The sequence below is a fragment of the Acinonyx jubatus genome, chromosome C1 (assembly GCF_027475565.1).
Source record: "Acinonyx jubatus isolate Ajub_Pintada_27869175 chromosome C1, VMU_Ajub_asm_v1.0, whole genome shotgun sequence".
NCBI lineage: Eukaryota > Metazoa > Chordata > Mammalia > Carnivora > Felidae > Acinonyx > Acinonyx jubatus.
The window spans coordinates 199,482,363-199,494,453 of NC_069381.1; the positions used below are offsets into that span (position 1 = coordinate 199,482,363).

The 12,091-nt window shown below is 49.7% G+C and overlaps 1 protein-coding gene and 1 long non-coding RNA gene across 3 annotated transcripts in view; one reads left to right on the forward strand and one right to left on the reverse strand.

The window, feature by feature from the left end:
- Nucleotides 1–9,467, forward strand: part of TTLL4 (tubulin tyrosine ligase like 4) — a 36,676-nt gene extending 27,209 nt beyond the window's left edge. Inside the window, exons 6-19 of one of the 2 annotated variants that reach the window (XM_027050500.2) lie at nucleotides 171–281; nucleotides 640–716; nucleotides 1,411–1,602; nucleotides 1,696–1,778; nucleotides 2,003–2,131; nucleotides 3,819–3,941; nucleotides 4,241–4,339; nucleotides 4,661–4,795; nucleotides 5,220–5,357; nucleotides 6,771–6,873; nucleotides 7,554–7,764; nucleotides 7,905–7,975; nucleotides 8,379–8,464; nucleotides 8,942–9,467. In XM_027050500.2, coding sequence (XP_026906301.2) covers nucleotides 171–281; nucleotides 640–716; nucleotides 1,411–1,602; nucleotides 1,696–1,778; nucleotides 2,003–2,131; nucleotides 3,819–3,941; nucleotides 4,241–4,339; nucleotides 4,661–4,795; nucleotides 5,220–5,357; nucleotides 6,771–6,873; nucleotides 7,554–7,764; nucleotides 7,905–7,975; nucleotides 8,379–8,464; nucleotides 8,942–9,200 — 1,817 coding nt within the window. In that variant the 3' untranslated portion in view covers nucleotides 9,201–9,467. Of the gene's footprint in view, nucleotides 1–170; nucleotides 282–639; nucleotides 717–1,410; nucleotides 1,603–1,695; nucleotides 1,779–2,002; nucleotides 2,132–3,818; nucleotides 3,942–4,240; nucleotides 4,340–4,660; nucleotides 4,796–5,219; nucleotides 5,358–6,183; nucleotides 6,233–6,770; nucleotides 6,874–7,553; nucleotides 7,765–7,904; nucleotides 7,976–8,378; nucleotides 8,465–8,941 lie in introns of those variants that run through there. The other variant, XM_053215806.1, reaches the window with a different exon arrangement.
- LOC128314129 (uncharacterized) lies at nucleotides 6,291–10,766 on the reverse strand. The gene is made up of 2 exons (XR_008295572.1): nucleotides 10,043–10,766; nucleotides 6,291–8,204 (listed from the first exon to the last, which is right to left on the reverse strand). It is a non-coding gene; the product is annotated as an uncharacterized LOC128314129 (long non-coding RNA).
- Between the last annotated feature and the right edge of the window lie 1,325 nt (nucleotides 10,767–12,091).

Below are 12,091 nucleotides of genomic sequence, written 5' to 3' on the forward strand. Positions count from 1 at the left end.
CTCAACCCTGTGCAGCCCCCCTTACTCCACAAAGGACTTCTCCTTTGAAACTTTGGCCTGGAACAATACTTAGTGGCTTGTCTACCTAGGTGAAGTTGAGCAACAGTGCCACCTTTTTCCTCTTCTCATCCTGACTTGTGCTCTTCTTCACCCCCATCCCTTTTCCCCAGTGGAGAAACTTCCCTGGGAACAGAGGAAGCTGCTCCGGTGGAAGATGAGCACAGTGACCCCCAACATTGTCAAGCAGACCATTGGACGGTCCCACTTCAAAATCAGCAAAAGTGAGTCACCTGCCTTAATGCAAGCCTGTTCTTTGCCCCAACAGATGGTCTTAGGTAGGAGGAGAGCCCTAGTTACCCCCTGATATGTGGGGACCCTGTCCTGAAGTTTCCAACTTCAGAGGAAGACCTAGCTCTGAACTCCTTCTGGGCTGGAGCCTGTTCCTCAAAATTAGAAGACAAGGAGCTGTTGTTCTATTCCTGACCCCAGAGCCTCGTGTAGGACAGCTCCATGGCGACTCTCAGAAAACTGGGTCTGGGAGCTGTGCCCAGGCCCAGTGGTATTTCTGGGGCCTCTGAGCCTCTCCATCCCAAGGACTGAGCTGCTAACAGAACTGACTCCCTGATGTGCCCTCTGTAGGAAACGATGACTGGCTGGGCTGCTGGGGTCATCACATGAAGTCTCCTAGTTTCCGATCCATTCGGGAGCATCAGAAGGTAGGGGTCCTTTCTGGGGAACAGGCGGGAGGAGGTCAGTGTTGGGAACAAGGAAAGAGGGGGGTGGCCGTGGAGAAGCCAGGAAGGTGTCTAGAGGAGCAGAGGCAGTGCTGGAGGAGGGTGCAGTGGGACCCTCGCAGACCGCGCACCGCTAGCGGTGCAGGGGAGGTGTCCCGGGCAGTTGCAGACTGCCCGAGACACTTTTCCCTCTAATGTGTCTGGAGGTGCAGCACCTGTTTCCATTGATCATGTTTCTCCTGTAACTGCTGCGCGTCACCTCCACTCCCCCAAGCTGAATATGCATAAAGAGGGTGCTGGTCTAATGTTGAAACAAAGGAGTCCCTTGCGCCCAGACTTAAGGCCATGTGCTTTCCTGTCTTTGTCCTACAGGCTGTCATGGCAAAAGACTTAAAACACCTTTTTCTTTGCACTTATCTGACTTAATCACTATTGTACGGCTGTTCGTGAACTATCCATTCCTTGAGAGCACTACATTTTGGTGTGTTTTGTGTGTGCTTTCGTCATCTTTTGGTACTTATGTAACTGAGTACTTACCATTAGATGGTGATGGTAAGATGGATCAAGGGCTCACGCTGTCATTTAAGGAAATTGGAACGGTACCATGAGTCTTGCTGTCTTCCTCGTGGCCTCACCAGGGCCATCCCCCTGCTCTCACCCTTTGTCCCTTCTGTAGCTAAACCACTTCCCAGGTTCATTCCAGATTGGGCGAAAGGACCGACTGTGGCGGAACCTGTCTCGCATGCAGAGCCGCTTTGGCAAGAAGGAGTTCAGCTTCTTCCCCCAGTCCTTCATCCTTCCTCAGGATGCCAAGCTCCTGCGCAAAGCTTGGGAGAGCAGCAGCCGCCAAAAGTGGATTGTTAAGCCGGTGAGTGGATCACAGTGGGTGGTAGGAAAAAATGGGGAACAGTGGTATATTGGGCCAGGAGCACATCTCGTCTTCTTTCCACTTGATTTCTAGCCAGCGTCAGCTCGAGGCATCGGCATCCAGGTCATTCACAAGTGGAGTCAGCTCCCCAAGCGAAGGCCTCTCCTGGTGCAGAGGTGAGCCTGTCTCTAGCTCACATCTGGCTCCCCATTCTCCCATCTCCTCAACCTGGAGATTCCCTGTTTATAGTGTTCTTCTCTCCTGTGTCCTCCCAGCCAAAGACCTCCTTCGCCAAATGTTTTAAGGTCTTTATCCCAGGGACTGTTCGCTGGCTTTTGCCATTTTATCCTGAGCCCTGTCTCATTGGTCATGTCCCTGAAGCTGGCCTTTCCTCGTGTAGGTATCTACACAAACCCTACCTCATCAGCGGCAGCAAGTTTGATCTGCGAATCTATGTTTACGTCACCTCCTACGATCCTCTGCGGATTTACCTCTTTTCAGATGGACTCGTCCGCTTCGCCAGTTGCAAGTATGTGGTAGTGGTGAGGCCGCATCCTGACTCCTCTGGGGGGTTTGTTTTCCTGAAAGAGAGGAAAAACTGGAGGATGCTGAGCAGGAAAAACACACTTTGGTAGTTTGGGTTAACAAGAGAGAAGGAGGAGGGTATTTGGAAAACCCAGTCTTCTTTTCCTTCCTTGTGTCTCCTTTTACATGGAACGCTTCATTTCTTTTTTTCTTTTTTCTTTTTTTTTTTAATTTTAATGTTTATTTTCAAGAGAGGGAGAGAGAGAGAGACAGAGCATGAGCAGGGGAGGGGCAGGCAGAGAGAGGGGACACAGAATCTGAAGCAGGCTCCAGGCTCCGAGCGGTCAGCACAGAGCCCAACGTGGGGCTTGAACTCACAAACTGTGAGATCATGACCTGAGCTGAAGTCAGATGCTTTACCGACGGAGCCACCCAGGCTCCCCATGGAATGCTTAATTTCTGACACTTCTGGTCATGAAATGCATTGGGGCTTTTTCTAAACCACATGAGGCAGTTCTCTGAGACACTGGCTGGGTACCTGCAATTTAACTCTTGCCACTGTCCAGCCCCCAGAGCATCCAGTCCCCAGAGCATCCAGTCCTCCAGGTTGGGGCTCATTCTCACAAGGTTGCCTCTTCCTCCTCCTTCAGACGCCAGTCATAAGTCCATGTGCCACCTATGCATCTGACAACCGGTCTGCTATTAGTCAGAGGTTCCTGGGACCCCCTTCTCAGGTTCCATTAATTTGCCAGAGTTGCTTACCATAAAAGGAGATGGTAAAGTTTGATTATAGATTAATATCCAGACAAAGCAAGGTGTCAGAGGAGACAAGGTACAGAGCTTCCCTGCCTCTCTGGATACCAATCTCCCAGCACGCCCCACGTGCTTACCCACCCAGAACCTGAACCCCTTACTTTTAGAATTTTTATGGAGGCTTCATCACATACACATCAGTTCTGTTTTTAGCCTTTCAGATCATCAGTTCTGTTTTTAGCCTTTCTCCCTCTTAAGAGAATGGGGGGCGGGGTCGAAGATTTCAAGCTTTGGTCTGTCTGGTGATCAGACCCTATCCAGGAACCCACCCAAAGTCGCCTCATTAGAACAAAAGACCCTTTTGTCGCCTAGGAAATTACAAGGGTTTCAGGAGCTATGTGTCAGGAACTGGGGTCAAAGACCATATATGAGAACAAAAGATGCTTCTAGTGCTCTTATTACTGAAGAATTCTTAAGGGTTTTGGTAGCTCTGTGCCAGGAACCAGGGACAGGGACACAGAGGTCAGTTTCTTATAAATCGTATTGTCACTTGGGGACTAGGAAATGAGAAAGTTCTCTACCTCATTGAATGTGGGTTGGGTCTTTCTGCAGGACCAAGGTGGGGATGAAGGAGAGGAGTCCCACATCCCTTGCCCTATACTTCTCTTCCACTTGGCTGTTCATCTGTATCCCTTGTCATCTCCTTTTATAAGAAACTAGTCAACATAAGTAAAAGTTTTCCTGAGTTTTGTGAGCTGCTCATGATAAAAGAGCTGTGGTATTTTAGAAACCTTACTGGCAGATATACTTCTCAGACTCTTGTGCATCTGAAAAGATCTGTCCACTTGTCCTTTACCTCCTCAGGATTTGGGAAATGTTTGGACCCTTGTCTGCTTGCCATCTCTCTATCTTACCTCTGCCTTTTTCCTCACTCCCAGGTATTCCCCTTCCATGAAGAGCCTTGGCAACAAGTTCATGCACCTGACCAACTACAGCGTCAATAAGAAGAATGCCGAGTACCAGGCCAATGCAGATGAAACGGCCTGCCAGGGCCACAAATGGTACCCAGGCTGGGCCCCCATGAAGTGGAGGCCTAGAGGGGCACAAGGTTCTAGCCTTTGGGGAGGTTCAAGGGGATGGTGAGCGGAGTATTGATGTAAAGCCCAAAGGTTACTTAAACACTGGGCGGTTCAGAATTGGTCTGTTTGCATCTACGCTCCTTTCTTTCTTAATTGAAAACCTCAAAAGAAGAGATGTGGAGAAAACACCTTTGGACCTCTTACTCCTTTTTCTTTCTCTTTCCTTGATCACTCATTCATCGAATATAACCCCAAATACTACCCCCGTCCCACCCTTGCAGGGCACTAAAGGCCTTATGGAACTACCTGAGCCAGAAGGGAATCAATAGCGATGCCATCTGGGAGAAGATAAAGGATGTTGTTGTCAAAACCATCATCTCGTGAGTCACACTGCCACCCTGGGTGCAAGGCCTGCCACTGGATCCCCTTTTCTTATGGGCCTCCACACTGCTGTGTCCTAGACATTGACCACGCTGTGTGTCAGTTTCTGAGGACGGGCAGTAGGAGGGAGTGGATAGAGTTCTGCTCTTCTACTGAACTTCCTCTCCAGAAGCCGGCTCTGGATCAGAGGCGTCTCTTGGGAGCTGCTTTTCCTGGGTTACTTCTGTTCTCCCATCTCTGGGCAACTCCCCTGGCAGGGCGGCCTGCGTAGGGCCCTCTGGGAAGAGCTGGGCTGAATACTTGGTCTTCCCTGTGACCAGGTCAGAACCCTATGTGACCAGCCTGCTGAAGATGTACGTGCGGCGGCCCTATAGCTGCCACGAGCTCTTTGGTTTTGACATCATGCTGGATGAGAACCTCAAGCCCTGGGTCCTAGAGGTCAACATTTCCCCAAGGTAAGTGGGATTCTCAGGGCCCTGAGTAGAACTCTTCCTGTAGCTCCGTGATCCTCTACCCCTTTGCCCCCCATGCCTTGCTGACTTTGGGAAGACCTCTCCTTCACTAGAATTTGTGTTTTCCCTTCATGGTCTGTTTTTCTCATTCACTCATTCTTTGCCATTATCTCAAGAGTCTTTGAGGATGGAGAGAGATTGTTAAAAGTTACTCTTTTCAACTTGATCCCTACTGCATGCTTTTGCCCTAGTGGATGAAGGTCATGGCCAGGAACCCCCCCTGAGTGAGGTTATTCACTATCTGTGGGGCAAGAAGTCCCCCATGATGATGCACATGAGTTGGGGAGGCAGTGAGTAAATGGGGCTAGCCCTAACTTGGGTGCATAACCAGAAACAGTTTTACTGCTCTTTGTACCCTTTCCCAAAGCCTCCACTCCAACTCTCCATTGGACATCAGCATCAAAGGCCAGATGATCCGTGACCTTCTGAACCTGGCAGGCTTTGTTCTGCCCAACACAGAGGATATGGTTTCCAGCTCCAGCAGCTCTAGCAGCTCCAGCACCAGGTCAGCCTCCCTGCTTGGCTGTGGCTTGCCTGGCAGCATGAACAGCCCCATGGTGACTGTGGGAAGGGATGATGTCTGGGCGCCCCCTCCTGATGGTCTCCTTTGCGACTCAGTCTGCCCCCACAGTCTATCCACACACCTTTCCCACGTCAGTGCCCCTCAAAAGCATGTCTGGTTATCTTGTTCCCAGCTCAGGAATCTCCAACAGGGTGTGGGGAATCAGCTTTGAACTCCTCACAGGCACATTGGAGGCCACAGCCTCCTTTTCCCAGGTGCCCCTCCCTCTACTCCTCCCCCTGGCTCCTGTGCTCTGACAAATCAATCGCTCATAGGACCTCAAAGTTGGAAGGATCCTTAAGGATCAGTGAATTGAGTCTCCCCCCTGCAATGTATATGGCTTCTCTCTGTCCTCCCATAGTATCCCCTCCTCCGCTCATTGGGATTCTTCCTCCTGAAGTTCCCCTCAGTCAGACCTCCCTGTTGTGACCTCACCCATCCATGAGAGCCTAGCTGAAGACAGAATCTTCATGAAGCCAGCCCTACATGGGCTTTCTCCACCATAGCCCCACACCACTTGGAACCACTCTTGAGGAAAGGGAGCTAGTATTTAGTTGGTACCTGCTGTGTGTAAGGAGAATCCTGTAACTTATCTCCACAACAACCCCATGAGGTTGATATTAAATATCCTCAGTTTACAGATGAGGAAACTGAAAATCACTGGGGTTAAGTAGCCCACTCGTGGTTATTCAGCTACAAAGTGGTAGAGCTGGGATTCCAATCCTGATTTGCTAGGAACAAAACTTGCTTTCCCCACCATGCCTTGCAGACTCCTGTTTGGCTCTGTGCTGTGGTTGTCATTTGACACCTGCCATCTTGTGAGTATTTTGGAGGCTATCTTTGTGTCTCTCAACAGTAATCATAGTAATGTGGATGAGGAAACTGTGGTTCAGGGAGGTCATGTGATTTGCCCAGGATAACACAGCCAGTAGGGCTGAGCTGGGTACTTAGGAAGTGTCCACCAAATGAAACTGAAGTATCCAACAATTATTTGGGGGGGGGGGGGGTCCTCTTTTTTTTTTTTTTTAACTACTGAAATGCAACCTAATGAGGTACCTTATACTCTTTCATTTTTCCATAGTAATTGATCTTTGGACGCCCAGACAGGGCATTGTGGTGTGATCTATTCAAGTAACAAATATTCCTCTAAACTTCTTTGTCTTCTCTTGAGAAGGGTGTGACTCCATCCAACAAACCACTTAACCTTGGTGCCCTAGTGAGTCCCCTGACCCTGACCAAGAGTATCTTCCTTCTCCAGTTAAGCTAAGGGTCCTGGGATGGACCCTCTCTTCTCATGTCTTCAGGATGTGAAGCTGCTGACCTTACCGTTTGCTTCTTTTCCATCCATTGCTTTAGCCTGCCCAGCTCCCCCAGGGACAAATGTCGAATGACCCCAGAACATTTCACTGCACAGAAGATGAAGAAAGCCTATTATCTGACCCAGAAAATTCCTGATCAGGTAGGAGATTACACACACACACACACACACACACACACACACACACACACACACACCGAGTGCCAACAGAAAGTTTCCTCAGTCAAATATTTGGGACCCTAAGGCGACTGGTTTTCCCTTTCCCTAGGACAGGGTTTCCTAATCCTGGTCCATGATCCCTTGGTGTGCAGAGATCTGCTGGTGTATGTGTCGTTCCAGGAGAGAGTTGATGGCCTCTATCACATGGTCAAGAACCACTGCTCTTAGCAAAATGCTATACTAGCCATCCCTTGTTGTCAGAGCCATAGATCCTTTGTGTTTCTTTCCTTGAGGTGCGTTGAGCCCCTAGGAGGGTTGATATCTTCTCAGCTCCCTCAGATGAGGGAGCCAGATATGACAGTAGCAGACAAAAGGCTGCTACCAAATCAGAGTTGTTGGATTCTGCTCCTGACTCCAGCCAGCAAACCTCTTAAAGAGGCTCCCCTACCTGGACCAATGGCGTCTTCCCCAGACAGCAAAGCTCAGTAGGCTTGGGAATAGACGAGTTCCAGAGATGACCCACTAGTCGGCCTTGGTGCTGCCTTGGGAGTTCTGGAGCCTAGGACCTCAGAACTGTGCTCACTGTCCCCAGCTTCTGGATTCTCTGCCTCCAGCTCACACTCTCTGTCACGCCCTCTTCCTCTCTGTTCTTTGGGCCTTAGGACTTTTATGCGTCTGTGCTGGATGTCCTGACACCAGATGATGTTCGGATTCTGGTTGAGATGGAAGATGAGTTTTCTCGCCGCGGTCAATTTGAACGAATTTTTCCTTCTCGAATCTCCTCTCGCTATCTCCGCTTTTTTGAGCAGCCACGATATTTCAACATTCTCACCACCCAGTGGGAACAGAAGTACCATGGCAACAAGCTCAAAGGTGATGTGTCCTCCCTACCCACAGGAGGCCATGTTTAGTGAGTGATTAAATCTCAGTAGACCAAGAAATGGGCCTCCCTGGCAAGAATTGACCAGTTGAATCCACCCTCTTAAGTCCCACCCCTGCTAATCTTGTCCTAGGAGTAGATCTGCTTCGGAGTTGGTGCTACAAAGGGTTCCACACAGGAGTTGTCTCTGATTCTGCTCCAATGGTGAGTGACACCGTTGCGGGGGAGGGGACAAATTCAGTCAGTCCCTCACTCCACCTGAAGAGTGCAGCGAGAGTTGGATGGAGATCCAGACCTTCTCACTTCTCCCCTAGGCCTTGTCTCTGTGTCTCATGACTCTTCCCTTCCAAGGGAGTAATGGCCTCCGGGACTCCCTGGATGCCTTTCTTTCAAGGGCCAAGAGTGCTTTGTAGCGTCAACTTCTTGCCTGAATCTGGAAAGAACAGAGATTTTTGTCCCAGATGGGCCCATGCTTGAATGGTAGGGAAGAGGAGAGCCCCATGGTCACTCAGTGCTCCATAGAGCTGGGAAAGAGTCCCAAGACCCCAAACACTCCCTCCTGACTTCTGCCTAGCCCTTTTGACCTCACTGCTTCCTTTGCTTTTAGTGGTCTCTCCCAACATCACTTCTGACTGTCCCAAAGGGTGATGTGGCGCTCAGTGCTTTCAACAAATCAGAGACTGGCAAGCTGGGGTGAGTGCTGTCTGAGCAAGGGAATGGTGTTGGATGTGAGTTCAAGGAGTTTTCTTCTTCCTCCCTTCCCAGATTATGAGAAGATCAGCATTCTCCAACTGGGGGTTGGTGGGATATGCAGCCACATATGGGATATGCGTATCACAATGGGCAGCCAGTGTCCTCTGCCTGGTGACTCCCCTTCTGCCCAGCAAAGCTGAGCTGGAGCATGGGGTTACCTGCAGACACAGCCCCTCTTAGCCGTGCTCACTAGCTAAGAGGCTCCTTGAGCCTTCCTTCTCTCACACATTCGTGTTTGCACCAAGCTCTCTAGCCTTCAGATAAAGAAGGTGTATTTTATGGTTATTTATATCTTCGTATAATCATGGTCTGTAGCGCCATAGTGTTGTGAATGTCTGGTCCAGACTCTAAAGACAAATCGTAGGCTGAAGTCTCAGCCACATAGCCATCTCTTTCTTTTCCCACCCGCTTCTTCAGAAAACACAGCTTCTCTGAGGGAAGCATACCACTCTCTGAAGATGGGACCATGCCCAAGCCCAAGAAGACCCAAGCTGGCCATTCTTCTCTTCCCAGAAAACCCAGTTCTTCCAGGGACAGTGAGGATACCAGCAAAGAGCCCAGCCTCTCCACCCAGATGTTGCCTCTGATCAAGTACTCTGGGAAGACTTTGAGACTCTCTGCTTCCCCCACCTCCCAGTCAACCGGTGACTCACTCCTGGCTGCTGTGAGCCCATGACTGGCCTCTCTCCATTAGCCCCTGCCTAGGAGCACCGGTGTTAGCTACCTCATGGGAATTGGCTGGCTGGCCAGCCAGCCTGAGCCCCGGCCCCTTCCTCAAAGTATTTTTTTGAAGTGGTTGAATTGCAGAGATGGGTATCTGAAGGGCTGGAGGGGTGGTGGGAATGGGGAGAAGGGGAGGAAGGTTCACTGGCTGGTACCTCATATCCCAGCAGAGAAGCCACTGATGGCCACTCAGCCTTATAAAGCAGGGTTTGGTTTCTAACTTCAGAGAGCCACGTGTGGTTTGTGTGAGGCCTTGGTGCTGTGAATGAGTTACAGCTCTGGAGGAAAAAACACATCGAACATATTTGGGCCTGAAGTCCTTTGCCTGTAATTGAGGAGGTCCCTCCGAAGGTCCTTATCTCTTCAGGTCTCCCCACCACCCCCACCACCCTCCTCCCCACACTGTGCCCCGAGGAGCCACTTTGAGAAACCTTCTGACCTCCTCAGTAGACAAGCAGGGAGAGGCCATACGTGATGAACCCATTTCCTGTCATCCTAGTCTTTAGGGGCTTCATATTTCCTTTCATATACCCACCAGCCAATAGCCCTGAGTCTGTTCTGACTTCACATCACTACCTGTTCAACCTTCTAGACTTCTTTCTCATGAATGTTAGCTCTTCGCTATCTGTGAGGTGAGAGGTCTTGAGCTTTGTGAATTTCCTGTGGCCCCAGTGAAGGAGCCCAGGTAATCCCAGTTGCTGTTGTCTGTGTCTACACATCAAAAGACACAACCCAGGGGCAGGGCGGAAGGAGCTGCGATTTCCCCACAACACACAGGAAGTTGTGGGTTCTTACCTCCTTCACTGATTAGCGGGGTCTAGCTCACAGGCCACCAGGCGAGCAGAGTCTGGGGGCATGGCCGGTGGGTTGCAGGAGCAGTCACCATTGTAGAATGGCCTTCTAGTCAGACCGCTGATGAAACTCTTGTACTCTTCACTGAATCTACCTCCCTCCCCAAGACTCCGTAAACAGCGAGTGTTCAATAAACGTTGACTGAGCGAACTGTGAGTACAGAGAACACAAACACCTGAACCAGAAGTTCTCCTCTCTGTGCTGGGGCCCAGTGATGCCCAGGGGAAGCACGCGGTGGAATAGTGGATCAGAAAGGTGGTTTTCACTTGAACTATGGTTTCTCCTCAACTCAACCCAGCACTTGCTGGTAGCTGCTCACTCCTTCCTGGGCCCTGTGGTCTCTTCACTTCAGTTGTCTAGCAGCTGTGCCCAACATGAATCCACCTGGCCCCAGGCTCTTTGCCTTTATTCTCTCTGAATTTCATAAAGATGATTACCCTGCTTCGTGGCTTCTGGAGTTCTAAGTGGTGAGTTGGGATGGAGCCATGGAAAAGTCACTGAGAGGCCTGACTGGGTTCAAGGCCATGCAATAGATGGCTGCGTTGGTCAGTCTGAAGGCCATGTTGACAATTGTGAAAAAAGCTTTGTGACAAAGTCCTGAGATATTACCTGCTGCTCAGTAGCAAGGACTTCAAAGTCAGGCCCAGCAGGAGAGGCCCTGGCGGTCCTTAAATCTGTTATGATAGAATTGAAGCCAGCTCTGTCCTGTGCCACCTTAGTGTGGTACTCCACTGCATTGTCAAAACCTTGTGATGAGGGCAGTCAGCAGCCTTCCTAAGAAAACTGGCCACCTGCGTAAGTACTTTTGTGGTGGCTGGTCTGGTGCAAGGGCTTGGCTGTGGAGGCCTGGCTGAGCTGGTTTATTCTTTGGAAACTAGCTTCAGTTCTGTGGCCTGCCAGCTGAGAATCCCCAGAAGGCATAACCAGTGCACTGACATCCCTGTAACTGGAGAGGGGACCAGCATTGCAGCATCATGGGATAAGGAGTGGGAGGGGAGCTTACTAAATTAAATAGGTAATGAAAATAAGTGTCGGTAATAGTTTAAAACGTGTTTATGCATACATTATTTTTTTTTAATGTTTTTACTTTTGAGGGAGAGAGAGAAAGCATGAGTGGGGGAGAGGCCAAGAGAGAGGGAGACACAGAATCTGAAGCCAGCTCCCGGCTCTGAGCTGTCAGCACGGAGCCCAATGCAGAGCTCCAACTCATGAACAGTAAGATCATGACCGAACCAAAGTCGGATGCTTAACTGACTGAGCCACACAGGCACACTTATACATACATTATTTTTAGTTTCCATCCTGTTACAATCTCTGAAGGTGTGGTGTTTTGCCACATGGGACAAAGGAATGGGGATTATAATCCCCCTTCACCCTTGAGAGAAAAAAATCTTGCTTAAGCATTCAGCATACATGTTTAGCAATGAACACCTGTGTTAAGGCATTCAGCTCAATAAGGACTTGGGGAGAAGTAAGGTTTGTTGAAAGCTTAAATCTGGAGGTGTAGGATAAATGTCAGAACATGTCCGCTGTTTTTTTTAAATTGATAACAGTCCGTGTTTGGAGACGGAATGGAATGTTCCGGAGTCAAGAAATGAAGTACAAGATATTTCTGGATCAGTGGAGTAGGGATTTGGGGTGGGGGCATAGAAGGTAGTCACTATTCCTGTTTACTTCAGATTCACTCAGGATTGATCAGAAACTGATTTAGAATGAATACCAATGAAGAATAGTGGTGTTGTGATAGGAAGAGAGCATGCACCTTGTAATCTGACCTTGGGTTCTTTTTTTTTTTTTTTTTTTTTTCTTTATTTTTGAGAGGGAGCACGAGCCGGGGAGGGGCAGAGAGAGAATACCAAGCAGGCTATGCACTGTCAGCACGGAGCCCATTGCAGGGCTCAAACTCATGAACTGTGAGATCATGACCTGAGCTGAAATTGAGTTGGACACTTAACCGACTGAGCTATCCAGGCACCCCTGACGTTGGGTTCT